The 26580-nt window shown below is 30.9% G+C and overlaps 1 protein-coding gene across 10 annotated transcripts in view; it reads right to left on the bottom strand.

Moving 5' to 3' along the window:
* Positions 1-26580, bottom strand: part of LOC126920755 (peripheral plasma membrane protein CASK) — a 266952-nt gene that overhangs the window by 24204 nt on the left and 216168 nt on the right. For 6 of the 10 annotated variants that reach the window (XM_050731496.1, XM_050731494.1, XM_050731498.1 and 3 more), the window contains 3 exons: positions 11632-11823; positions 10779-10943; positions 9123-9197 (listed from right to left, as the gene is read on the bottom strand). In XM_050731496.1, coding sequence (XP_050587453.1) covers positions 9123-9197; positions 10779-10943; positions 11632-11823 — 432 coding nt within the window. The remainder of the gene's footprint in view (positions 1-9122; positions 9198-10778; positions 10944-11631; positions 11824-26580) is intronic. The other 4 variants (XM_050731495.1, XM_050731501.1, XM_050731499.1 and 1 more) reach the window with 1 other exon arrangement.

Below are 26580 nucleotides of genomic sequence, written 5' to 3'. Positions count from 1 at the left end.
GAGACAAAATAAAAACAGAGAGAGGAAAAGATTATAAAGGCAAACAGAAAGAATAATAAAGATAAAGATGAGAAGAGAAAATATTACTCAAACGGAAAACAGAATGAGAAGGAGTGGAGGCAGATTGTCCCACTTTACTTGACTAATTTCATTTTAAATTATTTAGTCTCTACATTTAGAAGAACAATGAATAATCATTTGGGTAAATTTTATATTAGTCGAAGAGAAATAAATGATGTTATTTAAAATTGTGTAATCAGTGATGTATAGATTTGCTTATAAGAGATTCAACGTTCGATAGCTTTCGAAATAACTGCTCAAAAAATTAAAATTTCAAAGAAACGTTTCATTCTCCTCCTTTTAATCCATTAGATCACGTACTGCGATAATTACGCAACTTTAATACTGTTTCGGAAATATATCCCTCAAATGAGAGCAGTGACAAAGGTATTTAGGATGGTCACGTGAAATGGAACGCACCGGTAAATACGTAGAGATAGAGAACAGAGGACGAGAGAAATATATAGAAGGGATCGAAAGAGAGAAACATGCAAACGCGCCGTGGACTCGAAAGCGCCGACCAAAGCGTTTTGTTACACCGCTCGACTATTGAACTTTGCCTTCTTTTCGCCTGTTTTCGTCTGCGTTTCTATTCATCATTGCTTTCTGCTCTTCTTCTTCCTCGTTTTTCTTTTTTTTTTTTTCATTTCGAATTTCACAGGTACGGATTGCGGGATCGCACTTAATTATCTTCTATCAGTGAAAATGGGACTCGCCCCTGTTTCGTCGTTTCGCTGCTTTGCACGTGAATATATGTAATCACGAAACGAAACAAGGCGCAAAATTCGGAATTCGTCGGCTGCGATTCAGGACTCTGCGTCCATGTTGAAATACTGACACGCTCGTATCAAACTGCCTCGACGTTATCTCTATATGGTGCTCATGAATAGTCGACTCATGGCCAGTTATGAGACAGACATCTACATTCGCGATTTTTCTGTCTGCACATCTATATATGCGTTCTGTGTATCTTCCTCAACAGGGCGAGACGTATTTCGTGATACCTTTTTCAAACAGTGATTTTTCTGTGATAAAATAAGTCTAAAATGTAGAACAGGACTAATGTTTCTTAGAGCCTAGTTTTTAGAACATCGATAGACAAATCTTCGATAAGTTCTTGTTCGGACGATCAACGTTAACCTTCTTGTTTTAAAGTGACTTATCCAGAATCTTTTCAGTCTTCAATATACAAATAAATAAATAAGCGCTAAAGTGATAAAGTTCACTTTTTGTCAATTTCTCAGTTTCTCAATTTTGATACACATGTGATTAATGTTCGATAGTTGAGAAACAAATAACTTACTTATTATAAGTAAATTTATTTATTCTTATAAGATGATAATAGTCAATAAAATAAATAATAATAAATTCTAGGATAAATTTAGAAAGTTGTGTTTCTAATATTATCAGTTTTGTGTATTTTTTAATTCGCGAAGTCGATCGGTGTGATTTCTGAATGATTAATATGTTGAAATATTTGCAATTCCCTGTATGTTTGAAATCCTTCGAGCAAAGTTATATTATACAGGCTGCTATGAAATAATGACGAAATATTTTAAATTGAATGGAGAAGGACAGAGATGACGCAATGAAAATTAAGCTCTAGTTTTGTTTTCAAATAAGATATTTTTTTTAGGTGGATAAGTCATTTTAATTGAGGAAGGCGATATTGCTATATTTTGACTGAATTGGATGTGCTGTTTAAAGAAGTAATTTGTCACAACTTCGTGTACTAAAAATGGAACTGCTTCGGTAAACAATAAATATTGACGCCTCAAGACGTATTGCATTATTTATTGCCGAATTAAAGCTACCATTAAGCTTGGAAAAGTGTGTCAGACTACTACTTTGTTAAATGCAACCCATTGCTCGTTTATTAGAACGAAATATGATGATACTTTGCGGAGAAAATTGATAAAAATGATCCAACAAAAATCAATTTTTTTAAAAAGGAAGTTTCACGTAAATAAAAAGTTTCGTACACTTTCTACTTATTTTTAGAAAAATCACCCTTTGTATACGTATACGATGAATCACGTCGCCCCCTGTTTGCACAGTTATTCTACGATAAATCATCGGTTTATTTGGTGCCATAGTTTTCTTGGTGTTCTTCAAGATTGCAGCATTTACCGACAACTTGTAGAAATTTAATTCTTACGAAATTTAAATCAAGTCTATTTAAAATTTTTAATAATAAAATAATATTTTTAACGAAACGAAAATAAGAGATAGATCATTATTACGAGCAGTAAAATTTAACAAATCTGGTAGATATAAAGAAATAAAGATTAATACTAATAAGTCTCAGCTCTTTTATTTTGTGTCAACTCAATTTATATAGATAAATAAATGTAATATTTATTAATAATTATGAATCTAAATTTTTATAAAAAATTTCTGAATAATTTAATTCCTCTTATATTTTAATTGTTCGCACAATAATTAACAAAATTTTTTTGTATAAATTAGGTTCTCGAAATTACCAATAAATGTTAGAAATGTGAAACGAAACTAAGAAAACCATGAGATATTTGAATATGAAATTTAGCGTAGAATAACTTGCAAGATAACGTATGTTATGCGATGCTGGGTATTACTTCTATTAAGCTCATATTTTTCAACATTTCCCAGAAATTTTAATTATATCGTCTCTATACGTGGAAAACAAACTCTGCATTAAAAAATAATATAAAATTTCACGGACATAGTTTCACATTCATTTTCGAATGTGATTGTGTGGTATAATTACCTCGGAAATTGTTTGCATTAGGTTCGAAAAAATGTATAGTCGAAACAAGCATTACAATGCATTTTAAAACAAATATATATAAGAACTAAATAATTATTATAAACGATCAGAAATATTTAAAAAGTATGTAATCATATGCTTTGTATATTTAATACTTCAACACTCACTCAGACTAGTTAACAATTAATATTGTCTGCACTGTGACGTATAATAAATATCCATCTACCCAGAATCGACATTGAGTTATAATCAAACTTTTAAGAAAAGAGGAAAGTTCGTCTTTCCCTTACATATTTTTTCATCGCAAAATTACTTTCCTCCGTACTCTATTTGAAATGAAGCAGTTAAATAACAAATGTATAAATATTGTATACATACATACGTAAGTATATGTATATTTGAAGCAGAAAAGGGAAGGGAAAATATTCGTGTTTATATGTATGTGTATATATGTATGTTCAAAATCCTGCGTTATAATATGTATACTCTATGTATATCGAATTGTATATCTCTAATTTCTAATTGCGCAAAACAAGGATGAACGTAGTAATCAAACGTTTTAGTTAAAAAATCACATGTAAGCTGAAATCGAATGGCATTTAATGTTTGCGAGAAAAATTCCTTCTAATTTCGCGAAATACTATTCAACCAACTGATAAATTCACGATTTTGCATGTGTGTGCTATTTCAATATAGCTGAATAGCATAGATAACGCGTAATTTTGCAGATCGATAATCACGACGTGATTAATCGAAAGCATCGTGGGAAATTCGTAGTAGCAAAGTATGTTTCACTTTGCGTTAAACCTAATCATCACAAAGATAAATCACGTGAGAAAACAAATTACTCAACGATATATCGAATCGTAAAACTTTGAATCTCTGTTGATGAGAGGTCATTGGGTACTGAAATAACATCTATCTATATTAATCTGAAAAGTGAATATTTCTTGTTTTCATACATTTTACGGTTCACATATAGAGAAAGAAACCGGAACTCGAATTATCGAACAAAGCATACCAAACAATTTGCGAAACGTGATAAATTAATATCATTTGATAATGTGAATAAGTATTATGATCATTTTAAATTTAAATTTCTCTCTCCGATATGTGAAACGGTAAAACAAGCTTGCTATAAAAAATTGATCGAATGTGTAATGGATTTAAGTGTTTTTTGTGTTTAAATAATATTTTGAAAGTAGACAATGTAATAAGTGTATATGTTTATGCGTGTGTATCTGTATGCCTTTAAGGAAATCAGTGAAAACCTCCGTTTAGCAGCTTCACTGAATAATTCATTCAGTTTACGCTTACATGTCAAAGTGAATTTAGTTTGGACAAGTACATTTGCAATGGTGGACGAAAATTACGCTATTTTCTAGTGGAAGCGACAGTTGGTATAGAAAGAACATTGTACCTATTCAAGCCCGTTCTTTTCATAGTTCGTTAGCAGATGACTGAAAACCTCATTTGTAGAGGGAGAAGAAATGGCTCAATTAAATCCTAGTTAGCCTCATTAAAAAAATCTGCATTTTGCTTGCTGCTTCCCGCGCACCGTTCATAATGAATTTATAACGTTATCTCGTACTCCGTATTAGATACCTCATTTTAACATTAATTTCACTCTGTATGTGTGAAGTAGAGTTACTATATGTATATATATTGATTTCATAAACGTAATTTCCTAATATGAGATTATTCTCGTACTTTTCCGGTTTATTGGAGACAAAATCCATATATTTCATTAGTTTGGAACATACAATTTCATAAAAATTAGTTTGGAAATTAATTAATGAAAAAATTAACGAAAAAAATGTATTTTCGTCTAGGTATAAAATTTTAATAAAACCATTGTTTTTAGAATATTTTCTAAAATATGAGTTGTTTGTCAATGTAATATATCGTTTAATTAAAAAGAGAAAATAGATCATAATTTAATTTTAATATAATTACTATATATCTCATTTTAGATAGTAATGTTATATATTACAAAGAATTCGCGAAAGTATCAGATATCATTTCAGATAACTACATTTAATAATTTGCACGTAAAAAATCTTTGGAGATATCAAAATTGAACAGCAATCTTTTGCATTAAACCTCCACATTTGACCTAGTTTCGATTCTTTTAGCAATTCAATTTCCAGTACATTGAAATTCGATGAAATTCTATCATTTCTTAATGGCTATTGGTTCATGAAATTCACATTTATTGTTCTACTCTCTGAATTTTACTTAAGTATAGAGCGTTAATGTCTATGGATTTCTAACGTCAACGAAAGTATTAGGCGAAACCATAAGTAATTTCCAATTAACTTATCTCACAGTCAATTAATGCATCGATTATTCGTTAGTATAATACAGTTATTATTAAAAAAAAAAAAAAAAAATAAAGACGAAAAGAAATTAATTCACATAAAGTAGACAAAATTATGATACAAACGTTATGTAATACTATAGTTTCCATATTCTAATGCGAACTAGATATTAAGTCATTATCAAAACTATTGGACGGACGAATATTTTTTAGAAAGGATTGACTTTATTTTCAAATATCATTAAAAAGCTATTTTACCCTGCTTGCGAACATTTTTAGAAAAAACGAGTCGGTTTGCTTATCTTAAATGCTTGCTATGTCTATATTGTGGCAAAAGAATTTAATGAGTGCGGATTGGAAAAATGCATTTCCATTGATGACATTGGAAATTACTTGATAGTTCACCTAACTCTAGAGACAACTTTACACCAACATTCTAAAAATAATAAAAAGAAATGTCATATATATAAATTTTGTTTAAATCGAAGAACAAAATTAGTCGATTCTAATGTTCAGGTACGAATATATAGAGATTATATTGAAACTTTATAATGAAAGATATATTAGAAGTTATATATGCACATATATATATATATATCTTTCTTCTTACTTTCGAGAACTGCGATTCTACATTTTAATACTTTCCATATATTGAGAAATATTTTGCAATTACATCGCTACATCTACAAATAAATTATGTTTTCCTAATCGATTCACTTTTCTTAGAATCTAGGTTTATTAAGCAACTAGATATTCGCGTAAACTATTACGTAGATACCATTATTCAACGTAACCTACACTTTAATTCGTAACATGTTGTATACAACACGCGATATCAGGATATACGTAAAAATCGCACTAATTAAAAAGAAAATATCGTTTTCAGTAACTCATACTTAATTACGTCAATTTATATGTAAAGTAGAGACATATTTATCAGTTTAATCATTCTGAATAAATTTGCCCCTTAACTTTGACAACAAAATGAAAATATTTAATATCACATAAAGAATGTATGTAAACAATTTAAAATATAATTTAGTAAAATAATGGAAGAAATGTTTGTAACGACGTATAATTAAAATTGTATAATTAATCAGATCTTCCAAAATGTAAATAAAAATTCCTTAAGCTACTTTTTAAATTTTAATTTCTTAAATAATCTCATTTATGTATTTATTTTTTTTTTTTTTTTTTTAGTAGCTTAAATACTGACATAAATTATAGAAAACTATCTCAAATTCTAAGTTAATATCAATGTTCACAATCTTTGGTACCTGTGTTTCAAAAAACACTCGAATTAATTTCAATTTCTTTCTTATAGAAATATGCAATACTATCAGCTGATAAACATCGATGGGCTATACTTTTATTTTGTGATCACAAATATTTATTTCACGATGAAATGTCCAATCTAATTTTGAAACGCATAAAATTAAACGCAATGATTTCAAGAAGTGAAATTGCAATCAGAATTTCAATTCAGAACGCAAAGTTAATGCTCACAGCTTTAACGCTTCGCAGAAGCTCTCTAGTTGTTTAACTGCGTAACACCAGATGTATTCCATGTGGAATCAAAACACGACGGATGCGAGTACACAAGGTACACCGTAATCCACTATACGAATCGCCTCTTTCCACGTTTATCCTTTCGTGAAACTTGGTGTGTAACTATGTATAAACTAGCGACTACCGGAGGAACTTCCCAAGTTCCATTGTAATTCTATTCAAATCATGCTCAATCTTCTACAGAAAATTAAACGCGTGATACGAGACTAAATACAAAAAGGAAACTTTAGCTATTCACTTTAGCGATAAATAGTAATTAGAAGGTTTTAAATAATATTAAAATATTTACGAAAATTATTCTTTTAAATGGCACTGAAAGTAACTAGACAATCTTTAATCATAATGTAATTAAAATATCCACGAATATTATTCGTTTTTATATAATATTAAAACATTGTAAAATACAAATCTTGCGTTTGTAGAAATACGTATTATGAATAAACTTAGGACAAATAAGAAAAGAAAAGAATACAAATTGACTAGAAATAATTTGTACCAAATTCGAGCGCTTTCAGTAATAAACTTCTCAAAATTATCTTCAGCCGTGCTTTAAGATGGAATTCCTTATTTAATTTCAAGTTATATCGCATCCTCTTATTACCGTCAGCCTATATAGGTGAACTGCAGGCTATCAAACTGTATAACTAAATATCAGACAATTAATTTCTATGATCACAGTGACACGAGATGAAACAGTTATTTACGGTAACATAGTTTATAATGCGACAAGTGTGTATACCTATAGAAACTACGTGTACCTGTCTTTTAAATGAGTTTAATTATCGCGCAGGCTGTGAACTATATCTACGATTTAATTTTCGTACTGTTAGCAGACATAAAATTAATATTATGTAGTAAGTCGAAAGTATGTAGGTGAAAACATGAGTTCATATCAAATTCAAATTTTTTAATTAAGTTATATGTATGCCGTGTTCCCGAAATATGTAATCAACTAAAGTAATTGTACATCTACATCTGACTAACGTTCGACGTTAATGAAGATAGCAAGACAAATATTCAAAATGTTAAATGACAAGGACTTGTTGGCACTGCGTCACGTAATGACGATATAATCTTTCTTTAACAAATGAAAAAAACTGTAGAATTTTTTGTGAATATGTAACGAAAATGTAAAACCGAAGTACGCTTCAATAATTTGGTTTTCAATATTCCTTGGACATTTCAATATACCTACGACGATTTTACATAATCTAAGATTTAATTTATTTGAAATTTTATATTTGGTAATTAGTGACGTTATATAGCTATTCGCAATTACACTTGTTTTATGAGTATTGTTTCATGTAGACCGGTAATAAACTCTTATCGAAACAATTCGTTAATGAAAGATCTACAAATCTCACTCGCCTCTAACTTCTCTAACGTACGATTATATTGATAGAACTGTTTCTCAATATAATCAAATCTAAAGCAAATAAAATAATTTCTCAATAGATATATAGACACAAAAACAAACTATACAACATTATCTATATTATCTTGAAAATACTAGTTTGTTGTACATAAACTATCTAATTTCACAAATAAACAAAATCTTTCAACAAATATATAAAGATTGGAGAATCCATTCATGTGTTTTAAGCAAAAATAACTAATTCTATGTACTATTGCGGTATTCATTAGTACAATCATAAAAATCATAATTTTGTCTCACAATAATTAAAGTTTATTACAATTTGATGGTTCATATTTCGATTAATATCATTTTGAATAAAGTTAAACGTTAGGTTTCAGAATTTTGCAATGTTTCAGAAACATAATTTAACGTGAAAGAGCTAATACATAAAAGCCCAAGGAACATAGCAACAATATTCACATAAAAAACAGCAACATGAATGACAGAACTAGACTAACAATCCTTCACTCACCATCAAAGAATCTAAGAATACAAATTCAACGAATATCAATTTCATTGCCAATATATGAATTACCTATTAATATCTTAAATATCGTTATTTAACCTATTTACGCGTTATAAGAAAATACTTTGATATTTTCCAAGCGATTGTAATCGAAAGCCAGATTGATCGTTAGAGAAGACCAATTGAACGAAATCGAACTGGAAACTATTTCTATCTGAACTGGCGCTAATAAAACTATAAGAATATGCCGGATCAACTTATCAAAGACTCTTCACGTTTAGGATTTTCGCGACCTGAGAGCCGATAATGGGTTGAGCCGTCGTTTAGGCGTGCTATCGGTTGACGAGGAACCGCTTTTGTTTTTAGAAGACTTAGATTTATTTTTTTCCTTGCTATTGGTGGTCGAGGAGGTTTTCACTGATTTGCCGGATTTGCTCGCGGCAGTGGCCGAGCCGGTACTCGTCGACACTGCCGCGGCCACGGGTTTATTTGTTGTACTTGGGTTCTGGGATTGGGTTTGGATTTGGGTTTTAGGGCTTACTTGTACCTCACAGGGGGGTGGTGCGCTCCTATAAGACGGCACGATTTTGAAGGTCACCGAACCTCGTGCTTCTCGCTGTAACAGAAAGCAGAATTGTTAAAGTAATAATTTCGTGGATAGGTCGTTCATGTTACAGCGCATTTAGATACGTCGTACACGTGTTTAAGTACGTCACATAATTGAGGTAGGTTGTATCCGTGGTTTATTGAAAACACTAAAAGATTGCATTGTGTAAAAAAAATGATTCTTTTTATGGATTCAGTTTTTCACAAAATTTGTACGAATATTCTTTTGATAGCTTATTTCTTATTTAAATTAAATGGTATAGAGAATACTGCGATACATAAACATCATCTTCAGAATTTTTATGTATACCCTTCTATATAAATCACAGGGAATTCCGTATACGTTTCGGTTTATTGTTGCATTCATTGTCAGGTCTTCGAAACAGACGATAAATCTGACGTGCATATCAAAATGATGGAAGATTTTATTGGCCATATAAGAGATCGAAAATCAAAAGACATGGATATCGGTGAGATTGTATAACTCGCTGTATGTGTTTTGTTGTCGACTCATCAATATTGTCTCACAATTGTCTCTTCCTTTTCGAGGACAACTATTATAGTAGTATATCTCCATCGTCGTTAAAAAGAAATATTAATCCATTATAGTTGTAATACCTTTTGATCTATAGTATTTAAAGCCCATGTTAACCACACATTTTTCCTTATTTTTAATATTTTACTTGCGTATACTATTTTTTACATCTTGCTGATAATTTACACCTGTTTGATAGTAAAAGATGTTCCCGTCGTTGATATTACGATGGAAATCGTTATTGGAAAAAATAGTATTAGCTGTTTGAAAATGTGGCAGAACCATTCAATACTAGAGGAGAAATGATGTTAAAAATCTCACTAATTTATGACGGCCATTGACATTCGAACGTCGCACGTCGCGTGATGTATGAATATCAGGTCGTAAAGCATCTACTAATTGAACATTGGAGAGACTTTGATCTATGAAAGTGCTTATACATTGGTTTTTCAAGTTTTCCGTAAAAGTACCATTTTGTTTTTTGATATCAATTTATTTTGATGAACATTTTGCGTGTTAATAAATTAGAGTAAGGTGTTTTGAAGAGAATTGGACTTTTCAACATTTTATTGTCGTCAATTTTATTATTATTTATTATTATGAGCTGTTGTAGACAGCCGATTAATTGAAAATGTTATTTCTTTAAAATGACGAATATAAATAATATGTTGGAATAATATATTGAAATCATAAGATAAAAGGAATATTAATGTTTGAACATTTACTATCATAAAATGTATACCTGCAATTACGAAAATAATACGTAAGTTAATTTTTTAAAATAAAAAGATAGATTTCATTACACAATTTCATTTTTATCGTGTGATTCGTTTTGTTAGGTATTTGTCGAAACACGAGATATAGCCTATTTCAATTATGCGACTCAGTCTGCACAGAATTACTTAAACAAACAAAATTAAAGGATTTTCAAATATGTGATGTGTTTGTGAAACTATATAAAACATAATTTATATAGATTTTAATTCTAATTTTCGTCTTAATTTTAATTTTATGAATTCATCGTAGTTTGTGATTTATAGTTCGTATTGTACTCACGAGTATCTTTTGCAAGGCATTGACAGATTGATTAGCCACCGGAATTCCATTAATTTCTCTGATCTCGTCACCCACATGAAGAGTTGCTTGTCTGTGTATCATACCACCGTGCATAATTCTTGCTACAACGCATTTCCCATCTTCGTTCATTTTTAAAGTAATTCCCTGCAAGCAAAATAAATAACGGTGCGTTTTCATCGTGCTTTTTTTATATATCAATGTACGTATATTCTAATCATGAAAGACTAGCAAAGTATAAAGTATATGAATATCAATGTAATCTTTTAATGGAAAAAGTAACGAGGTTCTTGAATGAAAGGGTCAAATTCAAAATATTAAGCCATGCATAATTTCATATTACATCTCAAAAGAATTTGATTGACGAAAAAGATGAATTAAACAAAATTGGAAAAAATATTCATTAAATGATGTCTCTATCTCCATAATATTGAACAAAAGAAATTACAGAAAAATACAGCTCGGGAAGCATTAAAAAATTTGATAAAATTTCCATTATACTAGAGTTATTAAAATATTCAAAATTTACTCGCGTGATGAAATTTATTTAATAAAATTAACGTATAGTAACTCTGCATGATATGTGGCAGTTAAAATAATATTTTATGCAGATTCCAGTTGTTATAATTATATTTATAAAAATATAAATTTTGAAGATTCAGTGATCTATTTATTACATGTGTTGCATCTATGAATTATTCGCTCATAATACTCTTTCATAATTTCATGTCAAAAGCTTCTCATTAAAAGAAAGGCAAAATTTATGAAATGAGCTAATAAGTTAAATGTACAGTATAGTATAATAATATATTATCGTATTATATTACTATCTTACCATCGGTTCATCGGTGTTCTTCTGGAATTGGACCAGCCTGACGCGTGTTACATTCTCGAGGTCCAAATCACCATTTTGACCCTCGAGATCATCGCCTCCGTTTAGATAGGGAAGAAGAGGCGGCGGTGTAACTCTGGTCGCTTCTTCGCCATAAACTTCATGTCCCGCTACGTCATGTGCTTGCAAAAGCGCCTGAAACAGAAGATCAAACGAGGGGAAATGAAACACCAGTCAAATATCGGTTGCCATAGAACTGAACGAAATAAAACAACTGGTAGTCACGCTATTTTGGTATCATAGACGCAATATTGCGTAGCCCCTGAATAGACGGCTGTCCGTAAACACACAAATACCTTTGTTTTTCGAGTTCACAAAATTTCGGGATATTGCAGTCTACCGTCAGGCTTTTTTCGTCTATGCGAAGCAGATAAGGGTGAGGAGTTTGTTTTATTGATCGTGAGTGAACGTTGGTACTTGAAAGGAAATAATAAAAAAAGCTTTCGAACTTTAGTACATGGAATTTAAATATTATATGGCTCGAAATTCAAAATTTCATAAAAAGTGGAGTTGATCAGTTTAATGTTTAAGTAACTCATATTCTAAAAGAAAAATTCGGTTGCTGCAGATGAATTGTCTTTTGTTCAAATAAAATTTTAGCAACATAATTTCACCGGGGTATTAGATCTATAATTATCAGCTCTATTTGATTATGTTAAACATATTCATAGATTTTGAGGAAATTCTATTTGACAAAACATTACATGTGCACTAATTTAATAGTTTGGTACCGTATCTCGTTACTTCAAGCTCATTTATCTCAATTTTTTAATTTAATTTCATTTGTTATTTAATTTTATTAGAACCAATTTTGATCGTAACATTCCTAAAAAAGAGAACAAAAATTTGTTGTAAATACAAAAACAGCCGATAAAATTTTTGTATAACAAACCATCAGATTCGTTAAAGCGGTTGAATACGAAGTGGTTGTAATATTGTAAGCAACTCTGAATTCATTAAAAATAAATTTCGCAGAGGTTGCGGTTTCGTATTTAATGGTACAAAGTTGAAACTGCGCTGACTGAATAATTGAAATACGAAAATAGTTGTACAACGTACCGCCGAAACATTGCAGTTTATGCAACAATTGTTTTTACATACTTTGCGGGCTATATGTTGGAAACATACCCAATTTTTTACACGGAGAACATTCGTTAAATTCATAACCCGAATCGTAATTTACACAATATGGCGTATAAAGCGTTCACGAGCACGTAATTTATGATATTTCACGTTACCAAACACGATTATTATTCGTAAATAATCTAATATTGAAATATTGTGATTATGTTGAAAATTAACCGCTTTGTTGTTTTCCTTTGTCGGTATTTTAAATTGAATAAAATGAAATTTTTGCGATTTTATCAAATATTAAAGCTCATCTATGTTATTTTTGTCCAAGAATATCATTAAATTATGACAATAATATTGGTTATAAATATTCTTACATAATCAAATGTATAGACAAAAGGATTTTTGGTTAAACATATATCGATGAACTTATAAATTTTATGCTAAGATATATCAATTTTTGGCATTTAGCGTACACTATGAATTTTAAATTACATGCATTTTTTGATATATAATCAGTAATATATATTTTCTTTGTCCTATAAAGTATCAAATATAGATTAAACTATTTTGCAAGCAAATATAATAACTGTCCCATTACTTTTGAGCGAGGTTTTACACACATATATATATATGTATATAGAACATTTAGATACATATTTCAGACTGGTAGTTCTAGTGTTAAATCTCCTCTGACACAACTCGTTCAGAACGATGGAACGATAAACCTTCTAACATAAAATCCTCTATACGGCATTCCTCTCAAAGACGTATGAGCATCGAGAACCTCTCGAAAAATAGTGGGACGAAAGCGAGTAGAAAATGTCGTTGACTCTTCCGTGATCGATTCCCAACGTCTCGACATCGACACGTTCAATGGTCCACCGAACCTTTTTCAAGCTATGTAATGAGAGAAGAGCCACGTCGGACGGTTTGAAAAGCGGAAGAAAAAAGACCAAGAGGCAAAAGTGGAGACAGCTTGTTTCGCGACGTACGATACGGCATGTCGTGTGAAATGCTACCGTTTTCAGAGTGCCGGTACAATTCGTTGGATAGGTGCCAGTGTCTGTGAAGAGCTGTTTCGTTCAATGCCGAAATAGCCGCGTTCGAATTCATGCGTTAATGTCCGGAGTTAGGGAAAATTTTGTCGAACATATGTATAGTAGCTTGTATTAACTAAAAAGGTATTCGAATATTTATAAAAGTGAACAAATACACATTACGCGTGTTACACGAAATATTTTACAATTTCATGGCCACTTTTATGAGATAAGATTATCATCATTGTATTGGAAAAGTTTAAAGGAAATCTAAAAATTTATATAGAAGGTACACGATATTTAGTGAAAGTATATATTTTGCAGAGATCTGAAAAGTATTTAAACAGTCAATTACCCGTCACATCAATAAGCCTTAAGCTAAGTCTATACTGACAGACAATTGGCCACGTGCCGGGAACACTGTCTGTCAGTATAGACTTAGCTTGAATATTCAGTGCAATCATGTTTAACAGTTAATATATGTTAAAGATTGCTATCAATATTGTATGCTAATTTTGTACTACATACAGGCTAGGAAGTCTAGATTGCTTACTATACGTAGACAATAAATATCTTATAATGTTCCATATACATATTTAAATCGGTTTCAAATTTAACTAATATGGTTGCGGTATATATGCGTTGAAATACTTTTGCAAGCAACTATATAAAGCAAATTCACACGTGTGGAAGCGAAGAGGAACGGAAGCCAATAGTAGACAAGGCGATTGGCGAGAACAGAGGAAATACGAGTGTACGAAATTCATTCGCGTCTGGAACCGGTTTGCTTGAAATCGAGCCAAAATCGTCGCATGACTCGCATTGATAGCCGTACCACGTTTCTATTTCCCGTGTGCCGTGAACATCCGTCTAATCTATATGTAAATCCTCCTTGCTTGCACGCGTGTTTACGCGTATGTAACGCGCGAAAATGTGAAGATATCGCTACAATTTTAACCATAATTTTCGAAAGCGCCGGATTCGCCACATATCGGATAGGAAATAGGCGAGACTAGTGGAATTTACGTGCTTATCGAAAATTTTATTCACAAACTAATACGATTGTTTGTGTTTCTCTGGATATATCACGAGATATTATTGAGTATCGGGAGAATAATGGAAATTCAAATATTTCCACAATTTATAATAATTCATTGTAAATTATTGAAATAGAAAGATAACACGTTCATTTTTGACAATTTATATATATGTTTGCTAATTTCGATGTTTAAAATGCAATGATTTGTAATTGTAAGTCATTTATTTTAGTAGAGCATTCTGTTTGTTCTTTTACTGCAGCAATTTCATCTTTGTATAGATTCGGTTACTATCTATAAGTAAAAACCGAAACGTTGATCATTAACTATTTTTACAGCTATTGTTCTTTTACGGTAATTTCACTGATTATAAATCATTTGTATCGAGGATAGGATATTTTACTAGCTTTTTCATTGGTGAGACTCTTTTCAATTTTTGTGTGTGCACAAATTACAAATATTACATTAGCTTACAGATTAACAGAGTCCGAAGTATGTATATTTAAATGTGATGTTGGAGCGAAGAAAAGCAAAGAAAAAACGATGAAATGTTTCATTCGTTTGACGTGTCCTTTCATTCAGGCTCTGTCGACAAATTCACGGACAAAGCCTCACATCAGGAACTTTAAATAACTGCGTAACTATAATCAAGTGTGATCATGGACTGACATAAATAACAAACTGGTTCAGTGAATAAATCTTGTTTTAAAATAATTTCTTCCAAAAATAATGTTTTCAGCATATATATTCTCAGGATAACTATTTTCGTAGCTGCAGTGCCAATCATTCAGAACGAAATTTCCCAACGTACCACGTAAAAAACTTCAAGCTCTGTTATATTACTTCATACGTATTTTTGTTTCATGAATAACCATTGTGTCGGATTTGTTTCTGATTATTGAAATGTTTATATTGTTCATCGTTTATATTGTTTATTCGTCGTTCGTTTATTTGCTATTAAAAGTAGGAAATTTCGTATCGTCAATTTTGATAGCATTCCCAATGACATTAACGTCATTAATTACGTTATCTCATCGGATACTCATTAATTAGAGACTGTTCGCTCGTCAGGGAAACACGTTTGTTCTGAAGAAATTTGTCTAGTTTGATAACCGAACGAAAGCAGGGGAACAATGAACAGCAATCTCATTTAATTACGTTGAAAAAGAAATCTTCAGCAATTCTTTTGCAAAATTAGAAAAAAATCTTATTCCGTTTCTGAAATAAATTTCATATTCCTAACTCCTCCATTATAGTAATTTGTTCCCTAAATTAAACAGAATACGAAGCACAAAGTAAATACAGGCGAAGGATTTAAAGTTCTAGAAACGCAAGATATTTCAGGGAATAATAAATATTTATACTTTTCAAAGGGTATGAAACTTGTTTAGTGAAAGAGTTGCGAAAAATTTAATCGTACTTGGAAGCAACATGTTTACATATCGAGGAAAATCAATAATTTTTGCGCAGTTGTATAAAATAGTATATAAACGAGTTATTATTTATATAGTCTTTATGATTTTTAATTAAGAATTTTATTTATGGTAGGTATTTATTTTACAGGTATGAAAATTTGCAATAAATTGTATCTGAATTATACTATACTGCTGCGATTTAACGATTTTATCATCAGCAGTAACAAGATTTATTTTCATTTCGACAAATGCATCAGTAAGATAATATTTTTACGATAGAAGGGAAACAAAAGAAATACTATTCTACGATTTCAAAATTTCTCGTGCAATAGAAAATCTGTATGAAAAATTTGTATTTCAAAACATTTTACTTTATTTTATTTCAAAGAATTTATACGTGTATAATAATTCGCGGTTACTATAAATGTTTAATTGCACGATAATGTAAATTAATTGAATTGTAATTGTTTCTTTGACAATTTTAATGACATTACGACACTTTAGATACGGAAGATTAATTTTAAGACATGGTGACATTGCTCGCTCTTTTAAAGATCTCCATTTTGCTCCACTTGACTTTTGCTTATGCAATTTCTTTAGAAGTCGAGTTTACGAAAACTCCAACGCTAGTCTGCTGTAGTTGAACGAGAATATTCAAAACGAAACGTAGTTGGAGTAATTGCTAGAGAAGTATGTCAACGGGTTTGCCAAAATTTAAAGGCTTATTCAGTTAGATACCATAATAATATTTTTCGTTCAATTCATAGCGATAAATTTATATAGAATGTTCGTAAAGAAATTAAATTCAATGAGCATGCAATCTTTTTAATAAAGTTTATTCTCCGTTGTAATATCTTATGTGATATACATAACGCATTGAAACTTTCAGGTCATAGGAATATAAAACATTGTGAAAGGAACAGAATATACAATATTAAAGAATGAAGATTAGAGACATATAGACAAAATAATGAAACGAGATAGATAACATATTCAATGTTAGAATTACGTGCAAAAGTTGATAAAATATGTTAACAAATAATAGAAAATACAATATCATAAATACATATATTTTCTCTATTAGATTTTTAAAAAGTATTTTTTCAAAAGAATTACGTAATCTTGAAAGTATCTAACATTCGTAATGTCAAATTTACTCTATAAAATAAAATATATAAAATACTAAGCATTTCGATAGCTTAAAACAGAAGTGCAGAAATGGCACAATAGTGCAACTTCTATTATGGTAATCAAACTAAAATTAAATTAGGTTATGAAAATATACTGTAATTACTTAAGAAGATATATAAAATAAATCAATTGGTCTAAAACAGGGTTGAAATAAGTGAGTAATCTCTGTCGCGGTTTTCGAAGTAAACCTAGGTAGCATTAAAGGTATAAATTATCTTAATTCCAGTAAACGTTAAAAGGTATTACGACCAGCTAAACCTCAACCGTTTGTGACCACATTTGCACGTCGATGAGCCAGTTAGCGGTTTCGAGGGTAAAATAATATTGCTCCATGCAAATTTTGGCACGGTATATCAAATGTGTTAGTATCCTGTAATCGAAAACTAACGCATCCTACCGACAATCCTGCCTACTGGATCCTTGGATTAGTTGTTGTCTCTGTTTTATTGTAATTTAATGATTAAGTCTTTTAGTGTTTATTTCAATGAACATAATCCATTAGAAATAAAAAAAAAATACAAAAAAAAAAATAGTAGACAAAATGTCAAGTTAGAAAATAGAAACAAGTTGGAAAAAATGATACATATTTAATTACTTTTGAAAAGATTATATAATCATTTTTGCTTGCAGCTTTTATTATCAATTATTATCTATAAATTTGTTAAAATACTTTATATGAATGGCTCTAAATAAAGATCTATTTGTCTTAACTTCTTTACGTCATTGTATCATATATGTATAAACGATAAAAGCAATATAATTTCATGGTAAATAAGGGAATAATTTTCTAAAGCAGGCGATTACTTTGCTGTTTGTACTTTGAAAAACCCATTGTGTGGAAAATCTCATTCGTATTTTAAAAGAACTCATTGCGCACAAATCAGCAAAATGAGAAAGGGAGCAATGCCTTCATGAAGGAAAACCATGAAAAATGAACAGCAATATTGGCCAAGATGCCATGCAATATCGTTGTAGGGCAATTTCGAGGTGGGAACCATGTGATGGGATGGTCTCATTTTATGCGTAAAAATGGCACTTGTATTCTTCGAAACGAATGAATATAATATATCTTACCTAAATCCACTGATTTCTCTTGATTTATTTCTTTATAATTTAATTATGTTCTATACGTTTTATATGTATACACACGTGTATTTGATACATAATAAACTTAAACTTTATTGAAATTAGATAAAATATAAGAAACTATATATAAAATATGGAATAACAAATACTTGATTAGTTGTAAACAATTAATTATTAGTTTTATATTTTATGTAGTTTAATTAAAGTCCTCGTTTCACTTTAAAAGAACATTTGATTTAATAAAAATATACAATTTTGGTTACAATAATTGATTATAAGATCAATTGTTCGTTGACCATTGTATTGTATTTGTTCGCACACGTTCAGTTCAATTCTGTCATTGACCAGAACTATATATGAAAATGGTAAAGTAAATTTTGTATTAAATGACAATATGCAGAATTATCGAGTAATTAGAACTAAATATCGGAATATAAAGGATATGCGACGAATTAAATGTTCAATAATATTGGTGTATTATTACATAATATCATTCGAGAAATGGATACTATAATCAATTTCTGTACCAGAATGTTTCATAATTGTAAAAAATAAAACAAATATGCTTAAAGACAAACACACTGTATAATGTAAAATAATATGTATATATAATGTAAAAACACGTAATGTGAATAGAGATACCTAAAAAGCTTGTGAAATTCTCATATAATTTGTATGCCCGATAAAAAGGGGATGCAGCGGCTGCTTGAGAAATAGATACATGAAAACGAAAAAAAATCTAGGAGAATTTCTGCCCCGAGCTGAAGCTCCGCTCAAAGAGGCCGGGGGTAAGAAGTGGTGAAAGGAATGGTGCCTTTGGATGTATCAGGGATGGCGGAAGAACCAATGTACACGTGCCATAGCTGGCGAATATCTGTATGTGACACAGTTACACGGCCAAACTATGAATGAAGCAGGGGCTGCAGATAGAGATAGCAGTTACAAAGAATGGCCAAAATTTTTCAACCAAACTGTGCCAGTACGCTCTATAAGTAGAATCAGAGAAATATTGCTACAAATTGTTGTGAAAAAAGGGAAACGAGCAAATATAAATAACAGTCAATTTATATAATATTCGCCATGGCATTTGATATGCTTTGATATGCCACGTGAATTTATATAATTCGCCAATTTTGATAAAAAAAAAAAGGGCTGTGTCTATACTAATAACTACAATTATGATACTAATATTAGTGTAGAAAAAAAGTTCAAATTTCAACATAGTATATTTTTATTTTTCAATCTAGGAAAGATAAGTGAAACGATCATGAAAGTCGCATGACACGAGAAATTTATATAAATAAAAAATAAATAAAAATGTATAACAAAACTATAAAATTCTCGCTTAATTGTCACCATACATGCCCTCCGACCCAACCTTTACTATTTCTGTAGTCAGACACGAGGTTGATAAGAAACCTTAATAATAAGTTCAGTAGCAAGTCTCCAGGATCCAGACGAAACACATACCTTCTTCCTTCCTTTTTTCCTTTCCTTTCCTTTTTTTCCCTTTCTTTCTATCTCAAATGACGGTCAAATATACTATAAACTTTATCACTCTATGACCTAGTACATTTACGTTTTATATAACGGTGACCACTCTTCTTTAATTTAATTGCAGAATCGATATTTCAAAGCAAATTTTACGCAAAGATTTACTTCTGCATTTCCCAGGTATTTTTATCGTAGAAAATCAGTTTTTTTTATAATTGTGAATTCACTCTTTTTTTTTTAATCTATCATTTATTTCATTCGAGAAAAGAAATTATTAACATTCATATAAGATTCGTGAATTGGTACACAAGTGCATATATAAAATTTCACATTTAATATTAGATAAAATGAACATAATTTCGTTGATGCATTATCGTAAAACGAAAAAGAGGCATATTATTATATACCTATTGTCTTCGAAAATAGATAATATATATTATAGTCGCATAATATCATCGATGAAATGGGCTTGACGATAATTTTCTCGTTAATTATTTTCTCACGCTTGATACCTTTTATTCAAAATCATTCGTTACAATGCAGATAATCAATATCATCGCTTAATTATTTACAGTCATTTTATATAATAAGGTAACAAAGTTATATAAATAACAAATTAGTGATATTGATCCATGATGTATAGCAAACTTCATTCAGTCTTAATTATAGATCAATATTGGTGGGAATGTAGGTACAAAAATCTAGAACTGAAAATAAAAAAATGTACTTAATAGAATATTCACGTTATTTGTCAGTGTATAATAAACAGAAAAGAATATTTAAATATTTACTCATTATATGAAACTTGCATTGAGTTAAACTCAAATTTAAATCCGTTTTTTTAATAATTTTTTTAAAAATGACGACTCGTTTGATATTATTCATGAAAAAAGGTATAAACAATTTCATAATTTAGAAAATAAAAATACATTTTAAATTTCAATTGTATTACAAAAACTTATCTTGATCTATTGCAATTCAAAAAATAAGACCTAAATAATCCATACTCCCTAATCGTTTTGACAATTGAAAATTAGGAATATTTTTTATATAAATCGTAAAGTATTATTATACAACTTTAGTGATTTTAAAAATTGTAAAATATTAAAACATGCCGAAGTAATTATCGTGATTTCTATTCTTAGAAAAGGATTTTTACATTCAAATTTATATAAAATATCATTCTTTTTTGGTAAATAAATTTAAAAATAAACAAATTTCGTTGATATAAGAATATAGAATCATTTCTACATTATTTATTATAATTAGACATCTATATATCATTTCATTTAATTCCGTAGACAACTACGTTTCCCAACTTTTTATTCAATTTTGTCGCTCGCAGGACGTCAGAGAACAGTCAACTCAATAAAACATTCGTACTCCAGGCATGAAAGATCATCCGCTGCAGAAGTCGGAATTAATGTATGCACAAATTAGCTCGGAGTCATTACATAACACGACCCGCTTTACATAATCGCCTACGATTTTACGTCGACAGCGTCGATTACATCGGACAACTTGGTCGGTTTTATGCTCCACCCTAACTACTGAATCCATTACAAAGGGTATTTGCGATTCCGTTCGTACGAACTTTTTCACCTACCCGCTCACCCTTTATCCACATAAAGCCACGAAAATGTTCTGTTCTCTTAGCAAGCACGAATACAAAGTCCTTCTGAGAAGTCCTTTATTTTCAAGTTGGACGAAACAATGTTCATTGGTAGCATTCAAAACCGCTCTTTGGAACGACGTAATTACATTTTCTCGATATTGAATTTTTCCTTTCTCGATCAAAACAGAATAATCAACGTAGTTTAACATGTTCATGGTAAAATAGAACTGGGTATGTGTGCATGTAATTATTACTTTGACATTATTACTTTGATCGTTTTCATGCAAGACGATTTTGCGTTATGATTATAGGAAGGGAACTATGAAAATTATAGTGAAAGTATAAAATAACAAGGGATTTTTGTTCGATGAAGATAAACATTAGAGATTAAAAGTAATGATATTCGTGTTAACTTTATTTTAAAGCGCTGAAATGTTAAAGATGAAATCCATTACTAATCCATTCCATTAATTTACGGAGAACGTTTTGTTGGTTTTCTTTCATTCTAATGAATGAATTGCGAATATTTTACATTAATTCTTCTTTCTATTTGAAAATTCTCCATACGTAAAAGATCGATGTGTAGCATCAATATATTGTGGTGTCTTTCTTAACCCATGTATTTTATAGGGCAACGCTCGTTCGGTATGTGACATTTTTTACTATTTTTACTCGTAGAATATGTTGACATCATTTTATGAAAAGAAAACTACATTCGCTTCGAGTATTGTTCTTTTCAAAAAGGAAAATTAGATTTAATAAAAAAGCAAATGGAAACTTCATACGAGTTACTCAGAAGTCATACTGATCAACTAAATAAATTAAAAACCAGGAAGAGCGATGATGTTACTATTTTCATAAATTTGCCTTGAACTTCGAGATTGCTTTTTGCGCTAAATAAATTTATGGGAGTAAGATATATGTGGCAAAAATTGAACATTGATCGTGTATTCGTGTAATGAAATTGTGAAATTTATAAAAAGTAGAGTTGATCAATTTCGTATATTCCATAGAATATATCATATAGTATATAAAATCATTTAGCTATTCAATCAACCTTTACTGTTATCGAAAATATTCAAAAATCTCGGAGTGCATATCAAAAATCTCTGCTTACTCTTCCTGCCTGCAGTAAATATCGAATCAATTTTCCATATCCGCGATTCTGTACAACGCTTAACCCCGTTGTCTCGATAGTACATTCACCGTTCGGTTTTGTGTACCGCGATTGTGCAAGCACCGGTAGTCGCGAAAATTATGCAGATGATAACTAGGAAAGGCGGAAGAAGAGATAGAGTGGTGGTGGCGAACAGTGTACAGTGCGGACCAAGTTACGAGAGTTGATCTTCGTTGCTGCATATACACTTCTCAACCGGTAACCATGGGCTTACTTAATGGCGAACAATTATAAACGGAGTCCCGGCCGAAAGAATGGACGGAGCAGGAAGCAGTCTAAAACAAAGACTAGGAAGAACAGGCTGGACCATGGCTGTGAATGCTCATTGTTTTCGTTTCTCGGGGCTTCAGCTCGAGCGAAAACTGGCTTAGCAAATGAAACATTCAGCGGTGAAGATGAAATTTTTCTAGATTCACATTGTCAGAATGGAAATATCTTTTATATTATCACGGTCATATTACTAATCGAAATTATTAACCAGCTAGCTGTTTTTGACGAGTACACCTGTCATCGCTTACCTTTTGCGACACATTATAGGTAGATACTTTTTAAAGAGGCAGCAACAGCTAACCAGTTAATATCGTATGATTAGCTTTTGTTTCCTTCTGGAATATATCGAAGGACACTCGAAAAATATCACGATTTAAATCGTATTTCAACTGGATCTTATGTAATGAACGTACGTAAATAAATGTTCATACTTCAACTATAGTTTTTATTTTGGAAACCAACAACCAATCGAAGTTGACGTATTTCTATGAAACTAACAATAAATTATAGTTAAATTATGGATGGTGATGGAAATTCAGATTTTTAAAAATGTATTTAAAGGAATGGAACATAAGTAGACATTTTTAGAAGGATTTTCATTTCATTGAGGTATTGCAAGTACTGTCTATAGATATTTTATATGCTTCTGAATATCGTGTGCATACAGCACATTTTGACATCTTTAAATTTCCTATAAATGTATAAACATTCATGACTTAGTTATAACACAAAAGAATATGTTATGCTTTACATATTTAAACTGAAGAAAACTTGAATGAAATAGAATATCCAATCCGTAGAGTGTTGCTGCTGAAGAGATAATGTAACAACGTCTATTAGTATCCACTACACCGATTAATTGGCAATTTGATATCTATCGAAGAGTCGTCAAGAAAGGAAGGTAACAAGGTAAATGAAATTACAGAACACTACTTAAAGTTTCTTCTACTTGTACTTTCGTAATTTGCACGGCTGCGTTCTCGTGAGCCAATTTCTTCTTCCTCCGCGTTCCTTCTTTTCGCAGCGTACACGCTTCACTATGTTTCTCTTAATGGAAAGGCTTTATTCATTCGTTGCGCTGACACAATTTCCCGTAGATAGGTAGCACTACACGGAAGAACCTCAAACGCAACCCAAGACACTGTAGATTAATTTTACTTTACTACAGGATGGCAACGTAATTGAGGATAAAACGCAACCGAGCGCGAGGTGAAACTACAAAACAGATTTTTTCTTTCATGTAGGGTGTTTGTCCCGCGAGGTAATAAGCTTTAGAATTTTGTTAAGTACCAGCCCAGTTAGGAACAATGCCCCATTTTATCATGCAAAGCTTTGAAAAAGTAATGCATTAGTTTATGTTTGGTCATTTAGTGAGCTTTCATATGCAAATGACATAGCTCCTTTGTCAACTATTGAGACGTCGAGGTTTTCATTGATGTATATATTGCATTGACGAACAGAGCTTTTATCCAATACTTCATATAGATGCATTAAGATGATTAATTTGTTTCAAGATGATTACTATTGTAGTACTTTGATATTGTTGGACTTTGACCTGTAGTAATATTATCTAGATGTACATTATATTCTATTATATTGGAAATGTAAAATATATTCCGATAAAAGTCCTTTGTATTAAAGTCTAATCAATTAACGAAGTATTATCTTTGTTATTACTTGAATATTAAAAGTGACTTTAAAATATATAGCGTAAATGAATTAATTTTGGGCTAGTATAAAATAATAATAAAGCTAAAATAATAAAACTTCCTCATAGTGTACCTTGGATCTTTCTGATGGTACCACCACACTGTTCATTTTATAAAAAAATTTATATTTTATAAAAAATTATTGTAAAGGGTGCCTTCGATCTCCAAATTCATAGTAATCCAAGTTGCGAAAAGTATTTATTATACCCTGTATAGCTATGACTTTTTTAAATTATCGAGAAAAATCTATCTTCACATTAGCAAGAAGAAAGTAGAGGCTTAGCCTTCTAAAATGAGCCGCGTTAGATTATTCTGCGATTGTTATTAAAAAAATTATAGTCATTCCGAGATTGAAAATTTTTGAAAAGTTTATATGATCCATCCACATTTCTATGTACATAGTATATATTATTAAATAAATTACTAAATTAGTTCATTTGTCAATATGATATTTTTAGACACATCGTAAAACGTTTTAATAGCTTGTCTAATACCCTACATAAATTTTATTGGACCATAAATTCTTCTGTCAAAAAATTCTGACACATTACGAAGGTACAAAAATAATAATAACAGCATAGCTGATTTAAATGCTAGTATAAAATAACTCACATATATATATATAATTCTTGCATTTTTAAACGACATAAGATATTACTCACGATTCTGCCAGCATGATCGGTTGCTTCCCGGCGGATATATTTTATCCGTTTGCTACACATTCCAAAATCCTTTACATTATGTATTACCGTGTACCATTACCGATATATCTTATCCATTTTCCATTTCCCATTTTCTAACCACTACAAAGCATCATAATATGCACATATGTAAAACGCATCCGTATGAGACAGAAACTCCACCTCTACGATCTAGAATTACAAAACCATAAATAGGCACTAGCTGGAGACCATTGTTAGCGTTCAACGATCAATCGGGTAACAACGGGTTACCGTAAATTTCAATTAATTCCGCTAAAACGATACCGCGTCGCGTGTCCTGCTCTAGTTTCACTGCTTTTATACCATTACGATTCATCGACGTCCTGGTATTCTCAGGTTGCCGCCGCACGCTTTTATGTTAATGTTATCCTCTTGAAGCGCTCGCTCGACGAGACACCGTCCTGGAAACCGCATAATGCGTGTCACGTCGATTATTTCTGACTCGCATCTTTAAAACCGTAGGATAGTTCGTAATTTGTACGAACTCGTTCCGAGAAGCCGGAGTATGTGTCGTGCTCTTTATGCTCGTTTACTTTGCTCCGCGTTTCGTTCGTTCGTTGAAGAAAATGAAAAATGTACCGCGTCATTGGAAAAATGTAGAAACTGGGAAAATTTCTTAACGAGGTTACAGTTGGCAGATGATACTGTGTCCCTTTTGTGAATATTTATCAAGTTAGGTGAATTTAAGGAATTCGAAGTGACTTTATCAATGTGGATTTTGAATATATGTTATATAGTTCATTTGAAATATCATTTCAAGTTCTTACGATTATACGCATTAAACTTCGTTTGGATTACCACCGGGTTCAGTGAATTCGAGTAATTTTGGACATTTTAACGATATTGAAGACCTGTAGTCTACTTGTTGAAAGTTGAATGAGATTCAGGATTGAACCTCATATTAAGATTGGTTTATATTACGTGTTTAGACAAGAAGTGATAACGGCATGGTCCTGTTCAGGCAAGCATTGCTCTGTGCAAGTAAAGTGGATTGTTTGTATGATATGGTATGACATAAAATATTGAAATCATATGGACAGAACCTAAAAACATTGCACAAATCAT

Source organism: Bombus affinis, chromosome 9, assembly GCF_024516045.1.
Source record: "Bombus affinis isolate iyBomAffi1 chromosome 9, iyBomAffi1.2, whole genome shotgun sequence".
In the NCBI taxonomy this organism is placed as follows: domain Eukaryota; kingdom Metazoa; phylum Arthropoda; class Insecta; order Hymenoptera; family Apidae; genus Bombus; species Bombus affinis.
The sequence above is the reverse complement of the archived record's forward strand: the minus strand, read 5'-3'. Positions and strand labels throughout refer to the sequence as shown.